The sequence below is a fragment of the Chaetodon auriga genome, chromosome 11, assembly GCF_051107435.1.
Source record: "Chaetodon auriga isolate fChaAug3 chromosome 11, fChaAug3.hap1, whole genome shotgun sequence".
Taxonomy (NCBI): Eukaryota; Metazoa; Chordata; class Actinopteri; order Chaetodontiformes; family Chaetodontidae; genus Chaetodon; species Chaetodon auriga.
This window is the reverse complement of record NC_135084.1, coordinates 27227445-27246819: the sequence shown is the minus strand read 5'-3', so window position 1 is coordinate 27246819 and position 19375 is coordinate 27227445. Positions and strand designations below refer to the sequence as shown.

General features: G+C 41.3%; 2 protein-coding genes across 5 annotated transcripts; one reads left to right on the top strand and one right to left on the bottom strand.

Moving 5' to 3' along the window:
* Window positions 1-4259: 4259 nt before the first annotated feature.
* Window positions 4260-7911, bottom strand: LOC143328396 (cytochrome c). 3 transcript variants are annotated; one of them, XM_076743508.1, is made up of 3 exons: window positions 7799-7911; window positions 5944-6134; window positions 4260-5571 (listed from the first exon to the last, which is right to left on the bottom strand). In XM_076743508.1, the coding sequence occupies exons 2-3, from the start codon at window positions 6110-6112 to the stop codon at window positions 5426-5428; spliced, it is 315 nt and encodes a 104-aa protein (XP_076599623.1). In that variant the 5' UTR covers window positions 6113-6134; window positions 7799-7911; the 3' UTR covers window positions 4260-5425. The 3 variants fall into 3 exon arrangements, with proteins under 3 accessions (XP_076599623.1, XP_076599626.1, XP_076599625.1); XM_076743511.1 differs by having other exon boundaries at window positions 5944-6118; window positions 7799-7903; XM_076743510.1 differs by lacking the exon at window positions 7799-7911 and adding an exon at window positions 7220-7644.
* A 2562-nt stretch (window positions 7912-10473) lies between these two features.
* rbm45 (RNA binding motif protein 45) lies at window positions 10474-18801 on the top strand. Of its 2 annotated transcripts, XM_076743540.1 has the most exons (11): window positions 10474-10792; window positions 11569-11691; window positions 11981-12107; window positions 12290-12415; window positions 13385-13555; window positions 14945-15074; window positions 15719-15812; window positions 16430-16587; window positions 16899-16974; window positions 17127-17264; window positions 18184-18801. In XM_076743540.1, the coding sequence occupies exons 1-10, from the start codon at window positions 10517-10519 to the stop codon at window positions 17241-17243; spliced, it is 1398 nt and encodes a 465-aa protein (XP_076599655.1). In that variant the 5' UTR covers window positions 10474-10516; the 3' UTR covers window positions 17244-17264; window positions 18184-18801. The 2 variants fall into 2 exon arrangements, with proteins under 2 accessions (XP_076599655.1, XP_076599654.1); XM_076743539.1 differs by having other exon boundaries at window positions 17127-18801.
* The last annotated feature ends 574 nt before the right edge of the window (window positions 18802-19375 follow it).

The following is a 19375-nucleotide window of genomic DNA, read 5'->3' as shown; positions in this document are numbered from 1 at the left end:
ACAGATCTGTAACACTCTGACTATGATGTAAATATATTTAGTCCAAAACATGAAAATAATCCACAAAAAAATGTTTTCTCCTTTCAAATTAGCAGGCAGTGTTCTCGTCTTCCCTGTTTCCCACATTACAACTTCCAGAAACAGACGGTCACTATCTGTGGAGTCTCAGGTTTCAAATTACACTTGACCATCATGAACTGCTACATGAAGCGTAGTAACCAGAGAAACCCATAGCAGTCTAATTGAACAGGAGTGCCTCCTTCTCTCCTTCCATGTGAAAATCAAGCCAATTGCAAACAATTTGGCAGATGACTGAAGCTTCCAATAGCCAATGACATTCTGAACATGCGGATATGCCATTTGAGTGGGTTATTTACAGCTCTGGTGATCAACACAATTGGAAGTGATAAATATAGCAAATGGCCTAAGAAAGATATATGGCCAAAAAATAGGTATAGATACCTTAAATATGAATATACATTTGGGGTAAGAAATTAGGTGATCTGTGACATTTGTGAGTCCACATTTCTGTGCACACATACATTTTTGAAAAGTTTACCTGTGCTGTGTATCATTCAGGACAGCCCAGCTGCTGTCGCTGTGAATCATCAGTATGGCCACTAGAAATCACACTGCATCATCTGAACGTGCTTTATATTTCCAGCAAAAGACTTCCTTTTTAATACAAGCACTGGGCGAGAGACAGGCAGACAGACAGACAGACAGACAGATGTCAAGACACTTAGAAAGTTGGCTGCTAAGAAATGCTGGAAAGTTTAACAAAGGGGCACTCTGGATTTTAAGAAGCCTGATTCTCATGGCAGCTGTCCAGCTTGGAATGGGGCCTGATGGGAGAATTCCCAATAAGGTCATCTGAAGACATCAGGAATGTTTGGGAACTGCAACACTGAAGGGTTTTCTGTTTTCTTTCCCATCTGTGGCAGCCATGTTTACACCACAATCCTGCTGTATCTGCAAAAATACCCTCCAGCTTTTCATGTAGCATGAATTAAAAATGCTCATCATCATGTTACTTCTTAAATGATACTGTTGATTATGTTGAATGGTAAGCCATTCCTGAATCATAAAGCAGTCTACCAGGCAGGTGTCTTACATCTGAGAGCTGATTAAATGACCAGCTATAATATAAATAACACTAAGGTAAAATGACAAAAAGTCAGTATTGTGGAGAATAATTTTATCTATGGATAAAATAATCATCAGAAACAAACAAATAAATGATCATTTGGCTCTATTAGGGATAATCATTCATATTCCACTATTACAAAAAGAGGAAATTAAAAATTGAAATTGAACCTTAAAATAGTTAAGATGCTAATTTGCATGAAAGGTCAAAATGACAAACGTTACATGGAATAAGGCAAAACAAAAGGAAAGCATGTGAAATGGAAACTGAACTGTATGGAAGAGGTTCATTGGAAAATGTTAAATTGAAAGTTAGAACTGAAAATGAAAAGAATTCATAAGAACATTGGAAATGAAAAATTCAATGGCAAATCACAGGTACACACAGGTATATTTTTGTGGACAGAGTGCCCTCTTGTGGCCAAATTTATGCGTGAGTATGCATCATTTGTTTCTGTCCAGTTGGCAATTTTAAGACCAACATTGATTCTTAGCTTTGCCTTTGGTCTCTACCAACCCCTGAGGGAAATATCTGGTTCTTAACCTGATAAATGCATCTTTACATTCACCAAACTGTGTCTTTCTGCTGTTTGTTTCTGAGCAGGTAGTATGCTGTGGGTTTTTAGAGCTTTTTCATTGAAAACAGGAGCCTTGTGTGGCTGAATATGAGCTAGAAGAGTTGTGGTCCAGACAGCTAACCAATCTGCTGAGTGGCTATAAAGTTCAATAAAACCGAGGGGAGCTGATGTTAAGTCATCTCTACGAGCAATCCTTTTCACATTGTTTTCACTTTGTCATTAATACAACACTTTATAAAAATACAGATTAGAGAGACTTTAAGGTTGGGGCTAGTGGCAAAGGAATGCATTACGTCAATGAGGGTCTTCACGTATTTTGTGTGTGTGTGTGTGTGTGTGTGTGTGTGTGTGTATAGTCAAAGTAGCCTATCATTTCCCATTTTAATGCTGACACATATTTGTCTTTGGAGACCCAGTGAGGCCTCACATGACCTCACATCCTGTATGTTCTGAGCTCTCTGTGTCGTTTGTGCCAGCAGAGTCTTGTGATCCTGCCACAACCACCACCTGCTTCTCATCCATAATCTTGTATTTGAGTCACATGTCAGCTGTATTTATATCTCAAAAGGGAGGCCCTCGTTTACAGCTGGCTTGTGTGTGTGTGTGTGTGTGTGTGTGTGTGTGTGTGTGTGTGTGTGTGTATGTGCGCCCTGTTATGTCGCTCTCTATAAATGACACCATACATTGCAGACACAATGATTAAGAAAGTGCTGTTTTAAAGTAGCACTGACATGCCACACAAACTTAACATTCTTTCACCTGTGATGCACCTAAAATGTATTGATTTATTGACTGATTTGTTCGTCAGTGCACATAGCGATGTGATATAAAATATTGCAGCTTTCTCTCTTGCTAATCAAACTGGTACATCAGAGCTCACTCTCTCAATATGAACATGTCTTATTATATCTTTACTGTCACTGTTCTAGTTTTCTAATCAGCTTATTTCCTTGAACACAACACGAGTCAAAACATGCATTTTATTGTGAAACACCCACTTTCACCACCAGGATCCACGAGTCTGACATATGGCATACCTGGTCTGATAACTTCTCCAACCCTCCTCATTCATTTTAAACATCCACATAAAACTTTGTTTTCTTTGTCTCCAAGAAAACTGTCAAATCTTTTATGTTTAGGGCTCCTTCCAACAAATTCTGGCACAGATTATTCCCTTACAATCTGATAATTTTTCTAATCTATGTTTTCGGTTTCTCATGTCCATCTATGTAAATATCTTGTGCAATATTCCATATTTTTTACTGTGTTATATATTTTTCTACCATGTCCTTTCCCAAGCCAATTGTATTCTGATACTCTTGTATATAATGCATGTATATGTAGTTGATTTTATTCTGTATCCTTTTTTATTCTTTTTTGTTCTTTTTCTGTGTCTTTCATTCTTACTGTCTGTAACAACTTAATTTCTCTGGCATTTTTATCTTATCATTGATTTTCTACTTGTTCTTGTGAGTGTATGGTCTGGGATGCCCTTATAAAATGAGATGATACAACTCAAAGCTTTATTCCTGATACAGTTAACTTAAATAAATCGTTGCTTTAAGATTGCCATTCAGCCATTCATCCTCAGCATGACTTCCTGCTTTGTCAGTCACCTGATCTCTCACCTGTTTTACTTACTGACATAACTGCCTCCATTTGTACCAGCTTGCTTTCGGGTCACATTTCCTGTACCTGTTATGTGAACTGTGTTCTTTTGTCTTTCATTACAAAGGTCGGTGTTACAAAATGCATTTTATTGTGTAATACCCACTTTGACCACCAGGTGCTACTAACACCCCATGGGTCTGTCCTCGAGTTTAAACAAAGATACCAGAGACCATAAAGGAAGAATACATTGAAAACCAATGTGATCACCAGAACTACTTCATAGACAGAATTAACTGCAGCTGTGTCTTTGGCTTTCTCCATTTGGAAAAATGTGCGGCAGATGTGTAACATGTACTCAGCTTTGTGCTGCCACAGCAGATAGTGTGAAGACAGAGGCAGACTGATCCAGTCATGTCTCTGCTGTATATTGAGCTTTGATCGGGAGGAAACCTGACAGTGGGCAGGACCCGAGCTGCCCTCAGCCGTCTCAGTTCCTGGAAAGATTTCATGGGGGGGTTAACACACACTGGTTTGATGAAATAAGAAGACATTCAAGTGAACTTCAGTAATTGGTTTTAGAAACAATTTCATAAGAATATTTCACATTTAATTTTCTCGTCAATATATCTTAATCTTAGTAATTGTAGAAGTGGTCTGGTCTTAGCTGAAGAAAACAGCTCTAATAAAGAGAATTTTAATAAGATAAATGGAGCAAATTAACTGTTTGTGCTCATTCTTCACCAGTCAAATTCAAATAGTTTTTCCAGAGTTTTCTTAATGTTTGCAGCTTCTGAACATCCGACATTTGGGATCATTGTTCTCTCTGTCAACATTGACAGAGAGAACTCTCTTGGCTGAAGCTGACCCATAAAATCAAGAGGTACAAGTACTTAACAGCTAGAAAGGAAGAGACAACCAGTCTGGTTAACATTTCTGGACGTTTTCTTTTAATTGATCCTTCATTCATCCTGCCCACAACTACACAACATAGCTACCACATTTAAGTACTGTTTATGTGCACCATGAGCAAGCAGCCCCATCGAACCCTTTTACAGATGCAGCCAGTCAGATTACAGTAAAATGAGTTAAAACAACACTCTTTAAGGCCTGTGAAACCAGGTAAATAACAATCTTCCTTTTTTCCTGATGGTTCCGTTTCTCTTCTTCTATACAGTAAAGTAGATCTACAACATTGTTAGGCATGATTGTGCTGCATGCCAGCTGATTTCACACTGCAGGGATCTCAGCATGGTGGTGCTTTCAAAGGCATTCGTTTATACTCCTACCCCACAATTCTTAGCTGTGAAGAGGCAGTGTGTCACCATGAGCACAACGTTAAAAAAAACCTGCACCGAGCCCGATGACAGGCTGGGGGTCAAAACAGGAGCTCAGAGGGACTGCTTCAGGGACAGACCAGGCTGTTAGGAGCTGTGCAGTGCAACAACAGGTTCTGTCCAAAGGTTTTAGAGGACCAAAGGGTCAGTGTGGATTCTAAAGAGCATTCATGGTGAGTTAGAGTTTCTGACCACTAATACAAAAGGTCACGCTGCGTCACCCCTCGTAGGTGAGAAACTCCAGCTGACACGAAGGCTGGGAGGAGAATTAGAGTCAGTACCAGTTAGCAGTCCAAAATCCCAAGATTTCCCATCCATCATCACTCTGACGTAACTAATATTAGATGACTTCTTTCAGTTGTAGTTTTAAAAATGAGGTCTATGGCGAAAGTACCAGACAAGTGTTGTCATGGAAAACAGAATGAGTGACAGGTCAGGAAACCCATCCGTTTGAGAAATTTTACATGTGACTCATTTGTTCTGCTTGTTAGAGTCAAGAAACAGATTGACAAAAACAACACGAACTGTAGTTTTATGTTTAGCCACTTGATCGACTGCTCTCGCCCTGAAATGAAAGAGGAAGTGACATTTGCTGTGAACTGCTCACAAGATGTGCCACTTTTCTAACCCTAGACAAGATAAATTAACCTTACATTCAAATGACCAAACATAACACCACATATTTAGCATATGTAAGCCTAAAAATAAACGAAAAAAAATAAAATGACATTAAATATTCTGATATTTATGATTTGTTCATGATGTTGCTGATTTAAGGTATGCAATGAGGTCCTGGCGCTCTCCCTTCTTCTTAATGCCAGCGAAGATCATTTTGGTTCCGGGAATGTACTTCTTGGGGTTCTCCAGGTACTCCATCAAGGTGTCCTCGCCCCAAATGATACCTGGACAAAAGACAAACAATCCGCAATGAAAACGGGATAAATGAGGGATATGACCTCCGAGCCAAAAGGTGAAAAAACAGACGTCCCTGGTCAAAGTTCATCTTTTAAAGCCATAGGCACATATAAACTGCTGCTGTTACTGGTGTTAACATGATCAGACAGAGAGCCGATCAACAGTTTTGATAACTAATTCATAACTTAGATCATATGATTAAAAAATATGCCTGGGTTCAGCTCCTCAAATGTGATGATTCGCTGCTTTTTTCTGTTTTATTATCATTGTAAGTTGAATATCTGAGTTTCGAGCAAACGTGTCACAAAACGAACCAGATTAATTCATAATGGCAGTAACATGAGCTCAAAGCCTCTGACCTTTGCTCTTGTTGGCGTCTGTGTAGGAGAAGCCTTCTGCTTGTCCGGTCTTACGTCCGAACAGACCCCAAAGGTTGGGGCCCACCTTGTGCTTGCCCCCCTCCTCTACAGTGTGGCACTGAGCACACTTCTGGACAAAAGCCTTCTTTCCTTTGGCGATGTCTCCCATAGTCAGCTGGACCAAAGACAGTCTTGAAAGTCCAAGAGGACACAGGGGAGAAACAGTCAGTCTATGTAATCCATAATCAAAGCCATCACCTTGATAATAATAATAATAATAATAATAATAATAATAATAATAATAATAATAATAATAATGAGGTGTGACCTTAGACCTGACATAAACTGTCCATCTTCTATTCATAGATCACCTAAAGCAGCTCATTCACTGCCGTCTGAGCGACGCCATCTTGTGAAGGTCGTGTAAGGTGACCACTTTCTTTACAGCGGTCAGAACATTCCTCTGTTCAACGGCAGCCTGACGAGGTCATTTCAAGGAAACCTTCCAGAAACCTGCACAGGAAACCTCACCAAATCAGCCGAAGAACACGTTAGCTTACGGCTGGTTGTGGGGGCTCAGTCTCTCCAGCAGCTAACGGGAAAAGCTGCCAGGCTGGTCGGGTTTGTCTTCACGGTTATCCCGCTGTGACGGTACAGCTTTAATGTGTTTTAAACGAGCTTTAATGAGTTTTAAACGGGTCACCATTAATGTACTTAGCTAAACGTGCCGCGTCGCTGTGGCGGCGGACTGAATGAGGACAAAATGAGCGTCCGTACCTCAAATAAAACATTTCAATGCCTGAAAACTGACCCACTAAAATCCGCCAGCTTGACTTCCATCTACAGTCAGTGGACGCCTTCACTATAAAGTGTTGTTCCGTGATTTACAGTAACGGCTTCATGTCACCGGGACACGTGACCTCGGGGCCAAACGTGACACTTTCTGCTCTGAGGAGTGTGAATACAAAACACACTTTTATTATTATTGTAATTTGTCTTATTAACCATTTCCAGCGTCATATCTGAGTTAACGTGCGACAGACTGCCTACAACAATGACTGTGAAGCGGCTAACGTTAGCTAACATGACTGACAGGACTGCACTCGTTGGATCTCGAGTTACGCTAAACGTTACATAACATGTAATAGTAATTTTCTCATTCTACATCTTACGGACCTTAAGGTGTACATGGCATTCTACATAGGGTTAGAGTTAGGGTATCGATTAAAGAAAATAGGATGATAAAGCTGTCTAATGTATCACAGCCTATACAAACCTCTAACATGGCGGTTTACCGGCTGACTGACATGCTCCTCATGAAGCATGAAGGACAACTACAAACTGATGGCAGCTTTCATGCATAGACCGCTAATGTTGTGTTTCTGCACACATTTCCTGTTTGATATGGCAGAGCTCACGGAATTACTAGAGCGTTAATGTTAGCTTGGCCTGGCTAGCCGGCTAGTAAGGTTAGCCGGGACGTGTAACCCATCCATGCTGTCAAGGATGCTTCAATGTCGGCGTCCAAATGTCGCCCTCAGCACTGCAGCATTAGCCAACACCTTCACCAAATCCATGTGACACTAAAAATGTCTGGTCATCTTAAATAGAAATCTTATCATCTACAGAATTCTACACAAGATTAACGCATTTCTGTTGAATAACGGTCTACGCTGATTAACCCTGTCTGTTCACGCAAAGAGAGCAAGCGGGCTATTCACCAACATGGGCGCTAACGTTAGCTAGAAACTACCGTTAATGTTCAACCGCCCAATATCTCCTCGCTGTATTTCAATAAAGGTCCAAACAGGCCTCTCTATGATATAACTGCTCAACATTAGGCATAAAGGTTTACCTTTTAATTAAAATATGCGGGGTTAAAATCACTCCGGGGCAGGAATAAGTTATTTCTCTCGGCCGGCGAGCGCTGTCTGTCGGTCGCAAAGAAGGTCACTTCACTTTAGAGGCACCGGCTTTTGACGTCATCCACCAATCACGTGCCAGACGATCGCCTCTCAATCCTGACGTGTCATATCAACCCAGCCGAGTCCCATTTCCGTAAAAGACGCTCCCTTAACCAAATTCGTCTCTGAAATTCTGTTTGTAAATCAGCTTAGTTTTTAGGATAACAACCTCAAATACACACTGATAAAACACAAATATCACATTTAATGTTGCTGATACGTCGCTCAGTAGGAGATGAGACAAGGGTCCAGGGAAGGAAGCAAAAAGTGTGTCTTAGTACACGAAAACGCATCACGCATTTCCCAGCTTCCACTGAGGAGAAAAGGGCACCTGCCGCAGGAGCCTTATAAGGAAATACAAGTACATTTAATTTGCATTTCTTCACTGTTGAAATGGTCAAATTAAAGTATTTATCATTACAGGTATACACAATCTTTCTAGGCCAGTTAGATTTTGGGAATATGGACAAACTCAATATATATCGTTGTGGCTCTATTCAATATAACATGTTTTGGATATACATGCTTGTGCTTTCATATTCTTGGATGGGTAAATTATCTTTAATATGAATAGTTGAGACATTCTGTCATTCATATTTTACATGAAATAACTTCAGAAAACCAAAGCACTTACTTGCAATTGACCTTGCAATTGACATAAAACACAGCTGTAGAGCAGACTTCACAAAGGTTTTTACAATAAAAGACATAAACTTGATATTAAATAAAAAATGAAATATAAGATTAATAAATAAATTCAGAAAACTATAAAAAGGCAAGTCTAAACACGTGGGCACTGAGCTGATTTTTAAAGGTAAAGGTAATCACAGAATCCTCACAGTAAAGGGAACAGTTAAGTGAAGGAGTCACAACCTCAAAGGCACAGTCCGCTTTAGTTTTTAATCTGGTGTAAGAGGTTACTTCATGACTCTGTGCCTCTTAATGTAATTTATGACAGTTGTCAAAATTCACGAAGATCAACATAAATTTGTATTGGATACACAGGTGGGATCACAAGAATTAATTTATGTCTATGCCACAGCCACAATAAAGCCATTATAATCTAAACATTTGTCCTCAAGAGGGTCACTCAGCACTTGCTGTGATCACACACACACACACACACACACACACACACACACACACACACACACACACAGCATATGGTGGCACATTCCTGAGACCCTCAACTGACAAACAAGGCTGTGATGGCACCCTATCAGCTGACAGTGAGGTACTTGTACTTTACTCAAGTATTTTCTTCTCCTGCCACTTTCTGCTTCTACTCCACTCATTTCTAAGGGAAATATTGTGCTTTTGCTCCACTACATTTATCTCAGAGACTGGGGTTACTTTAGTGATTAAGATCTTTGCACACAAAACATATAAAATTGTACAAACAGAAACTATCAGTGGATTAATCAACTGGCAGAAAATTAATTGCTAACTGTTTTGATGAACATTAACATTTTTCATGCAAAAATGCTTCATGGTTCCAGCTTCACAAATGTGACGATTTGCTGTTTTTCCTTTTAATTATTCAAATTCATTTTTTACTATTTTGAATTTTGCTCTGTTGATCAGACAAAACAAGCTCTGTGAATGTGTCACTTTCGGCTCTGGGTGGTTGTGACGGCTTTCCGCACTATTTTTACAAACCAAACAATCAATCAATTTTTGGAGAAAATAATCAGCAGATTCATCCATAATGTTAATATACATTAGTTGCAGTCACAAGCAGTGGTGTTGCTAGGGTCTCTTAATCCCTGGGGCCCCCCACCCCACCCGTGCACGCCAATAATCGTTGTTGTAAATAAGTGGCTGGAGCCCCCCTAGTGGCAGGGGGTTCCAAGCAACTGCCTGGCTTGCCTGTCTGCAAGCCCCGCCCCTGGTCCCAAGTGGTTCAATATGAGCTTGGTTGCAGCTCAACCATCTAAAACAGTGAAATTCTACTTTTACATGTAGGCATGAACAAAAATATCAATTATATAATATATGATTATATATCAGTCACAGGGGCCATTCTACGCTGAGTCATTTTACCTTTAATACGTAAAGTGCATTTTCCTGACTATACTTACATATTTTACTTCAGTAAAAGATATTTGTACTGGAAGGTTTTTACAATGTGGTATTTGTGCATGTACTGAGGTAAGGGGTCTGAATACTTCATCACTGATGAGTTAAACAAAAACAAAAAACAAACAAAAAAAAGCTCCCTTCGGCATCATCATGTAACACTAACAGAGAACAATACAGTGCTCTTACTCCTCCTGTACAGCAGGTGGCAGTAAACGTTCACGGTCTTTTGGGGGTCGACTACTATCTGCGCCACCGATAGATTCAAAACTATGGGAATTGACACAATTATCTCAGAACCTTTGGCAATGACAAGATGAAACAACGTGTGGTCAACACATTTAAATATTAAAAAACACGACTGATGCAAATGTTCAACTCGCGACAAGCAGCCGTCTTTGGACCTCGATGTTACTACTTTCCACTTGCGAATTCCAAATTTCAATTGAAAGGGAAAGTTCCAGAGAGCACTTTAAGGCAGCACCAACGGCTGCAGGCAGTTGCAGCTTTCAGATGAGCAGGAAGTGAAGATGGAGGAGTACGCCTCTAAACAACCAACCGAAAACCTCGACGACCCTCCCAACAGCCGGCTTTTCGCGGTCACTAGTCGGTCAATAACCGAAGATGAGCTGCGGGAAAGTTTCTCTGTTTTTGGGGACATCCAGGGTGTTTGGGTTGTCAAAGACAAGCAGACAAAGGAGTCCAAAGGGATCTGCTACGTGAAGTTCGCGAAGTCCTCTCAGGCCTGCCTGGCCATGGAGGAAATGCACGGAAAAGTGCTGGTGGAAGGGACGAAACCCGTCAAGGTAACGTTAAGGAATAAGCCCGGCCCGGCCAGCTTAACACACGGAACCGATGCACTTTTCCGTTAATACATTCAACGTTTCCGTGAAAGAGTCGAATAATTGAATACGTGACGTCTAGTACGTCTAGACGTACTGACCGGCCGCTCATGTTCGTTTCACTGGAGACCGATACCGGAGTCAAAACCCACATTTCCTCAGCGTCTCCCAATGGCGTCTATCACTGCAGTGTGACTGCACTGAGTCTGACATCACCGCTCAGCTAACGGCAGCTTTGACCAAAGCAAATGATCACACAGGAAAAACTGAACTTCGTACAGTGATTCATTGATTCAGGCTGATGTGGGAATAACGTTTGTCGCCGTGAGAACAGCAGGAGTGAGGATAATCTGGACTAACTAAAAAGCTTCAATAGCACAGAAAAATGTCCATTCATGTCCTCCTTTGAATTGAAGTGAAGCAAACATCTCAAAATCCAAAACTATCAGCACGAGTTGATGCTGCTGGAAATTTAGGTGAACTTTACCTTTCAGGATGTGCTGTTGACCCTGGAGAGAGAAAACATGGCATCCTCCTTGTTTGTGAATTTCTCTTGGGGATGAATAAAGTATCTATCTATCTATCTATCTATCACATCTGTTAATTTATATGATGCTTAACTTTACATGTTGATGTTTTAAAACCCTTAATTTATGTTAATTCTAGCTTGCTCTGGATGTCTCAATGTTTTATGAGGCTGTAACCAATCACTTCCATTTTTCCTCCGCTGTCGACTGCAGGTGTTCATCGCTCAGTCACGGTCTTCAACGAGACACAGAGACGTTGAGGACGAGGAGCTGACCAGGATCTTTGTCATGATCCCCAAAACCTTCTCAGAGGAGGACCTCAAAAACACTTTCAAAGTAAGTACACCATATTTCAAGTCACACACTTTCTTTCATTGCTTGCTCATGTTTTATTTCTTTTTGCCTTAAAGCCTCACATGTATGTAAAATAAAATCAGGACTACAATGCAGAATACACATAATCAACCACCTTTTATTGGCTCTAACTGCTATCTGTTTCGTAAACATAATGTAAACATAAGCAACATAATATGTGAAAGGAATAAAGTGAAATCTCAAATAACCACGTCAGAAGGATGAATACTAATCCTGTTACTCCTGGTCTGTCTGTGTGTTTCTCTCTCAGGAATATGGTGATATTGAGTATTGCGTGATCATCAGGAATAAGACCACAGGGGAAAGTAAAGGCCTGGGCTATGTCAGATACTACAAACCCTCCCAAGCTGCACTCGCGATAGAGAACTGTGACAAAAGTAAGATTGTGTGAAAGTCTCCTGATGGACCGGAAGACTTTTTACATTCCTACACACTCATAAGTGAACTCAGGCTGCGTCTCCAGCCTGTTAACGTACTGCATGTGTGTGAATGGCTGTCATCACTTGGATGATGATGATGATGATGATGATGGTGATGGTGGTGGTGGTGGTGTTATTAGCTTACAGGGCCATCCTGGCTGAACCTCGCACTAAGGCTACAGCAACAGAGGATTACACCGGGGGAGCGGCCAGAGGTGAATACATGGGTGGTGCCGACTCCATGAACCAGTATGCCTTACCTATGGGTACGCAGTTGTTTAACATCCTCATTTTTCTGTTATATCAGCGTTTAAAGTTTCATGAGCGGCAGTTAAGTCCGCTCAACATTAAAGGTCACTCCCGTCATGTGTTGTGCGATTGTTGAAAACAAGTAACCAGTGGCTAGATTTTAATGGTAGCCTTTTTTGGTAACACTACGGAGGATCGTTTACGTGAGCGGGCCGCCACCAATGGTCTCACGTTATTCTGCTGATCTGTAGGTGGCAGTAAGGTACAGAGAAACATAGCAGAGCACCAGCAAAGACAGGAAGAAGACTGCTAGCAAGTGAACATGGACAGAAGCAATGCGCCATACACATTTTTCAGCAAAGTGGCTTAAGACAGTCGCTGGTAGGCAGAAGTATGAGTAAGTAAAAATGAAGGACGTTATTGCCAAAATACAAATACTGATGAGTTCAGGTTGAGGTGACTTATGAATATTTGGGGAATCCCACACGGATTAAGTAATGTCTTACTGTATGTGTCACTGACACGGGCGATTAGTACAAGCACACTGATTCTTTCAGTCATTTAAAGAAGAAAAAGACTTACACTGATTGGAAGGCGAGAGGTTCGGGGGGAGTAACCTGTAGCAGGAAGCAGGAATGTTGTTGGGACAGTCAATGTCTCCCAGTCTGTAGGTGTGATATTCCTTATTCAACCAGTGGTGTTTAAATAATGAAGAGACAGATGGTTCAAATGAAGACACAAGTGAGGAGGCTGAAAGTCTTTAATGAGGATTTTTCTGTTTGTGTGTCATTCACTCAGAAGTGGCCCAAGAAGGGAACTGGCAATAAATCAGTTAACAAAAAATCCCCAAAACACTGAATTAAAATGGAAACTTGGACCTGAAGTATCTCCTCTTGAGGGGTCTCTGATATGAACATGTTTGGGAATCCCTCACTGCAGTTGTGCCTGTCCTCTGATTGACCCTGGTGGTCCTCTTCCCTCTCCAGCGGACCCTGGCACCTACCCAGTGATGGACTACCGCTCAGGCGACTTCACGCGGTGCCTGATGATGTCGACACGGGCCGCACTGACCCAGGAGCAGATTTTTGCCCTGTTTGACATCATTCCGGGAATGGAATACTGTGAGCTGCAGAGAGACGCTTATGGAATGAGCAAAGGTTAGTGATGGAACACACAGGATGGCCTTCACTCATCTGCAGGGTTCTAAATTAACTTTTTTGATCACCAGCCAATGTGGCTGGTGACCTTCTAAAGTTACCAGCCAATCAGAATTTCCAGTAGCCAAATTTTTTCCTGGTGAAAATAAGAGAGATTATGAGTGCCACTGAATACATTTGATCATTTTATTTACATTGTTGGCATGAAAAATGCACAGAAAGTACAACACATGAAACAAAATATACACAGAAAGTGCAAACATTTAATTTATACAAACAAAAAATGCTGTCAGATTTATTATTTTCTAAAAGACATTTTTCCAGTAAGTATTTAGTATCATTACATTCCTAATAAAATGTATTTTTCCTTTCAACTTAAAGTGTTTCTGCTTTCGTTCTTTAATAAGAAATATATATAAGTAACAGCCATGACTTAAAACACTTGCAAAAAATTGCATTGGTAACAAATTGAATTATGTATGTACAACTAGAAAACACAAATAGTGCAGCAGTCAGTATTGCAGTCCTTCTATGAAATAAAATGAAAATAATAAAACATGACGACATTTTCGTGATCAAACACAAGCCATTCACGACCTGTCAGCCATTTGGCGTTAAACTTTCTTTTCTTCGTTTCGCATGCTTTGTCGACATTCTCATCCCCTGCCTCCTTCCTCTTCTCGCCCCCAGACGTCTGTCCCAACCACCGCTGCATTTAGTTTAACTTTACTTTTTGCTTTTAGCTAGCTCAGTCTCCTTTTTTACAGTTTATACGCCGCCGTTCATTCTTCTTCTTCTTCTTTGTGTTTGCGTTTCCGTGGTTTCTCGCGCCGGTTGCACTACAGACTGTAGTGTGCCTGCGCACAGCCAATGGGCGTCTTGTACGTCATCAGGTAGCATTACGACAGTGTTCATGGGAAATGTAGGACGGACTGTCAGGGGGACAAATGACCAAGAACTGCAGAGCGGCTCTGACTGACATGATTGCCTAATGTATTACCGGCCAAATTGGCTAGTAAGTTTTTATTTACACCCGCCAATATGAATTTTAACCCGCAGTTGGCGGGTGTTAATTTAGAACCCTGCTCATCTGGGTAGTCGACACGGCCCCTCCAAGCAAAACGAAGGCGTCTTTACATCAGAACCTTCTGTTCAAGCGTTGACCTGCTACTTTAAAGAGTCTGTTACAATAAATGTGATTCTCCAGCTGTTAAACTTCCAGACCGCTGATGACCAAAGTTAGAAGTACGCTGTGGCTCTTAATGGAAGTTAGAGCTGGGGTTGGGTCGGGGTCCGGTCCGGTGTACAGGCAAAAACCGTATGCCGACCTGTTTCCACTGGAAACTTACCCCATTGGCTGTTTTTGTTTCCTGTGTGTCGTGCTCTCAGGTCATGCTTTGATCCGCTACAGTAATCTTGGATCAGCTGTGTACGCCAAAGAAAAGCTGAATGGTTTTGAATATCCGCCTGGCAACAGACTGGCAGTAAATTTTGTTGATGATGGAGAGGACCGCAGCAGGTACACACACACACACACACACACACACACACACACACACATATATATTTAATACTAAAAACCATAGACTTACTGTTTGTCTGTAGAAGGGTCAAAATCGATGGAGGTGTGGAGCAGAAATGCTCTTTAAAGTTGATTTATCTATTAAATAAAGAAATTAGGAGAAGAATGCTCCACTGATAATTAACAGCAGCCTTCTCTGTACGTCTTCATTGTCACATTTTATTTGTAGTTCAACATTCATGGAGGAATGTGAGTTTTCCAGAGCGCCCTGATGACAAAGAGGTGTCTATATATAGTCGTACGTAGTCTGAAGCAGTGAAAGTTGTCGACACCACGTAGAGACAAACCTCACGTGAAGCATTGTGCTGTTGAAAAGCAGCCTGAGCAGTAAGCTGGTCTGTGTAAGGTGTTAGAGGTACCAGAACCCAAACACCAGAAGGTTTAAATAACAAAAAAAATGTTATCTTAGAAACACAAAATGAGATGTTTTTATGAACCTGGAACGTTCCCAGTGTTCATCTCAAGCAGTTTGTACAGGAGCATCTCTGTTTCTGTTGAAAGCTTCGTCTTTTAGTTTGGTCGCACGGCAGCATCTTATGGGTGTGAAGCGCTGAAAGTGTTTGAAGGTGGTCTGTGTGCAGTCCTGTAGGTCGGATGGCCATGCAGTTTGTCGCAGCCCAGATGATGTCTGCAGTGTGGAACGGACCCTCCACCAGCCAAGTGATGAAACCCCCCGTGAGTGCATTAAATCCACGCCTGATAATCTGAGTTCTATCACATCTCTGAGTTCTTATTTATTACTTATTAATTCTTCTCAAGATGTTTTGTTGAACAAAAAAAAAAAAAAAAGATTTCTGCACCGTTTGTTTGTCGTCGTTTTTGACATTTATTGGACCAGTGCTGTGGGGATCAAGAAATACTGCTTCTGCAAAGTTTTTCTTCATCCTCAGAAAGACTTGTTGGAACACAGATTGATTATATTTCAGCAGAATCAGATCAGACATCAGATTAATGATAAACTCACACCAAACAGTAATAATTGTAAGTTCTGTTCTGTATTTCCATTTTTCTTGCTGTGGTCCTTCACTGAAGACAATTTCATCATCATCATCATAACTTTCGAAAACTACTCAGCCTGTAAATAACAACCCAAGGTTAATAACTGTTCTGGCTAATTATTCCTCCAGGCCTTCAGAGATGAAACAATTCATGAGAAAAGTTGGTAATTACAGAGGATTAAACACTTAACCTGGAGCCTGATGTTCACAAGGAGACAGACAACATTTGACCAATTGCTTTTATGCAATTAAAAAATGTTTCACTGATCCCCACTGTTCATTGGTGTCCACCAGGGCTTCTCCGCTGTCTCCTCAATGTCCCGGATTCAGACAGATGTCAACCTGCCCCCTCCGAAGAAACTCGCTCTGCCCGACAGCAAGGCCAAGGAGCGCTTGTTTGTTGTGTTCAGCCCCTCCCCGCTGCCCCTGGATGTGCTGGAAGACGTTTTCTGGTAAATGTCCCATGGATTAACTCATACTTTAAGCGTAATTGTATTTGTTGTAACTGTACATTGTTCCATGAATGTCACAAAATGCAGAATACATCGTGCTTATGCCGAAAATAATGGTCCATTAGCCAGAGGGTTAAAGGTTCAATTGATCATAACTCTAAAAATGAATCAGTACAAATGACTCTGGATGAGATCAGCAAGCTACATTTTCTTAAATGACTGTAATGTTGCTGTTAAAATGCTGCTCCAGAGAATCTGCGTTAACAAATGTTCCTGCTATTTCCCCCCCCCCTCTGTCTTTGGGTCTACAGTCGCTTTGGTTCCCTTATTGAGGTCCATTTGGTTCCTGGGAGGAAGGTCGGATACATGAAGTATGCAGACAAACAGGTGAGACTCTGACCTGACGTAGGATGAAACCTTTCATGACGAAGGAAGTGAAGTGTTGTTATGTTTCTCTTCTTTTGCTTCTGCATTTCAGATGCTGTCAAACCAAATCAAGTATTTCTCCTTCTTTATATTCATCCGTCTCTTTGTCTCAGTGTGCAGACGAGGCCATGGCAGTGCTCCACGGTCGGGTTGTCAACGGGGTGAAGATGAAGGTGATGCTGGCTGATCCTCCCAGAGAGGAATCCCATAAACGGCCTCGCACCTACTAAGACCACGGACAGAAATCACCGGTAAGTTAGCTGCTGCAGGGAACGCCAGTACGAATAACAGGACACCTGGGTAACACAGTATTTTGGTAACAATGTATTGTATGTACTGCAAAAGTATTCTGTCAGGCCTGTTACATGGTTTGTGCAACACACACACACACACACACACACACACAGAGCAGAAAGGGTACATTTCTCACATTGTTGTTAAGGAACATATGTTTGAGGTGGACGTGCTCACTGACCACCCGGTGAAGAAGTGATCATGAAATGAAGTACATGTAGTACAAAGTAATGTGCTGAATCTGCACAAATACAAAAGTGTCAGTTTGAGAAGACACAAACATTTTAATGACACCTTACTGCTACTGTGTGATGACAGAAAAGCAGAGGAAGACGTATAAACGAGAACATTTTCTCTGAGTCTAAGCCAATGCAAGCTAAAGAAAAACCTAATTTAACTAGAGACTGAAACTCTGTTTGAAGGATAGATTCAGCAAGTGTGTCATACAGCGTTTCACTGTGAGGTGTTACGAATGAGAAGCTTCCCTGGTTGAACATGCAGACTGTTGATCACTTCCAGGACAAAGAAAGCTTGTTAGCATGTTAGCAGGACTTTCCCTCAAGAATAGAACAGCATCATACTCAAGTCTATTGTTCTGCTTCCTTTGCAGGGTGTACAGAGTACATTCAGATACAGATTACTACAAAAAAAAACAAACTTTGTCTTAAAATACTTAATGCACAATCCAAAATATTTGAACCTCCCTGTGAAAATGTGTGTGAGTGTCTTCATCCTCACGTGTCCTTGTACACTCTTGATCACATGTGCACTCATGTAAAACAGGAAATCACCACTTAATGTGACGAAATGTCAGCAAGTTTCTAATGACGCTTGTTTCTCTTCCTGTGAATAACAATGCAGCTTCTTGTTCCCTAGGCGACTGTTGTCATGACACAATGACACCTGACCTGACCGACCGACCGACCGACATCAAGACCTTCTGACACGACCTTTGACACCTGTCTGACCGTACCTGTGGTCAGTGACCTTGCTGTGACTCACTGATAGCACATAGCAGCATCTGCTACTAAGATGGAGTCTTAATCCTAAACAGCCTGTGAACAGCAGCGATGTCCGTGTGTGTCGTTTGTGGTGTCGAGCTTTTCGTGCTTTTTTTCTTCAAGTACATCATTTCTACCCTGACGCTGCTTTTGGCTTGTGTGCTCTGGAATAACCAATGTACATTTGGAGCAGTGACACATCATGATTTATGGACAGGCAGAAACACTTCAAGTTTGTGGAGTTAGATTGTAGTTCAGTTGTGTGGCAGCGTTGTGTCCTTGAAGAACTGTGGGTAGGAGGCTGCAGTCTGGTCATTAGCTAAGACACAGTTTGTAAAGATGGATCCAGACAGTTTTGTTTTTCAGATCTGGTTCTTTTTTTTTTTCCTCTTATGTGACCTGTAATTCCTCTTGAGCTCAGTTCAAAGGTGTTTGTCAGACTGTGAGCTTTTTGTTTTTTGTCTGCGTAGAAATAAAGATCAGTTGAACCGTTGAGCCTGTGTCGTCTCTTCCTTCCAGCTGTCTGGACAGTCCATTGTAATCAACACTGATGGTTACTGACATTTCACACACAAACTGTCCAATCACTGTCAGTTGAAGTTACAGTAACAGGTATTTTTACATTAAGAGAAGGGATGGATCAATTCTCCTCGAGGCAAGATGGACTGAAGGCACCGCAAGAAGAAAAATGAGTCTTGTGAATATTCGGTCGGTCTGTCTCAGTCTGAATGTGTGACCGTTGGCGTGATGCTGACGTCTTATGATGCTAAATTATTTTTTCAGGTATAACCAAGGTGATGCTTCCATTTTTTTGACGTCATTGGCATCAACCTTCTTGTCGATGTGGTGAACCTGATCGCAAACAGTTGCTTATGATCTCATGCAGCAGTTACAGAGCAACATGATCATTCATGTGGAGTCACTAGTGTGTCTGTCTGCTGGACAGACGGTTTCTAGTTTGCTGTTCCCTGGAAATGAGTGAAAAACAACAAAGCAGTGAGAGTGAACATGAACCATCGCACAATGAGCTGAAAGTCACTGTAAAGATCTGTGAAGCCTAGCAGAGC

Excerpts from the sequence above, each read along its gene's own strand:
- LOC143328396 (XM_076743508.1), bottom strand. The coding sequence starts at position 6,112 with ATGGGAGACATCGCCAAAGGAAAGAAGGCTTTTGTCCAGAAGTGTGCT. Across the intron at positions 5,572-5,943 it reads AGACGCCAACAAGAGCAAAG|GTATCATTTGGGGCGAGGAC; the intron begins GTCAGAGGCTTT and ends TCTTTTGTCCAG.
- rbm45 (XM_076743540.1), top strand. The coding sequence starts at position 10,517 with ATGGAGGAGTACGCCTCTAAACAACCAACCGAAAACCTCGACGACCCT. Across the intron at positions 10,793-11,568 it reads AAGGGACGAAACCCGTCAAG|GTGTTCATCGCTCAGTCACG; the intron begins GTAACGTTAAGG and ends TGTCGACTGCAG. Across the intron at positions 12,416-13,384 it reads CCAGTATGCCTTACCTATGG|CGGACCCTGGCACCTACCCA; the intron begins GTACGCAGTTGT and ends TTCCCTCTCCAG.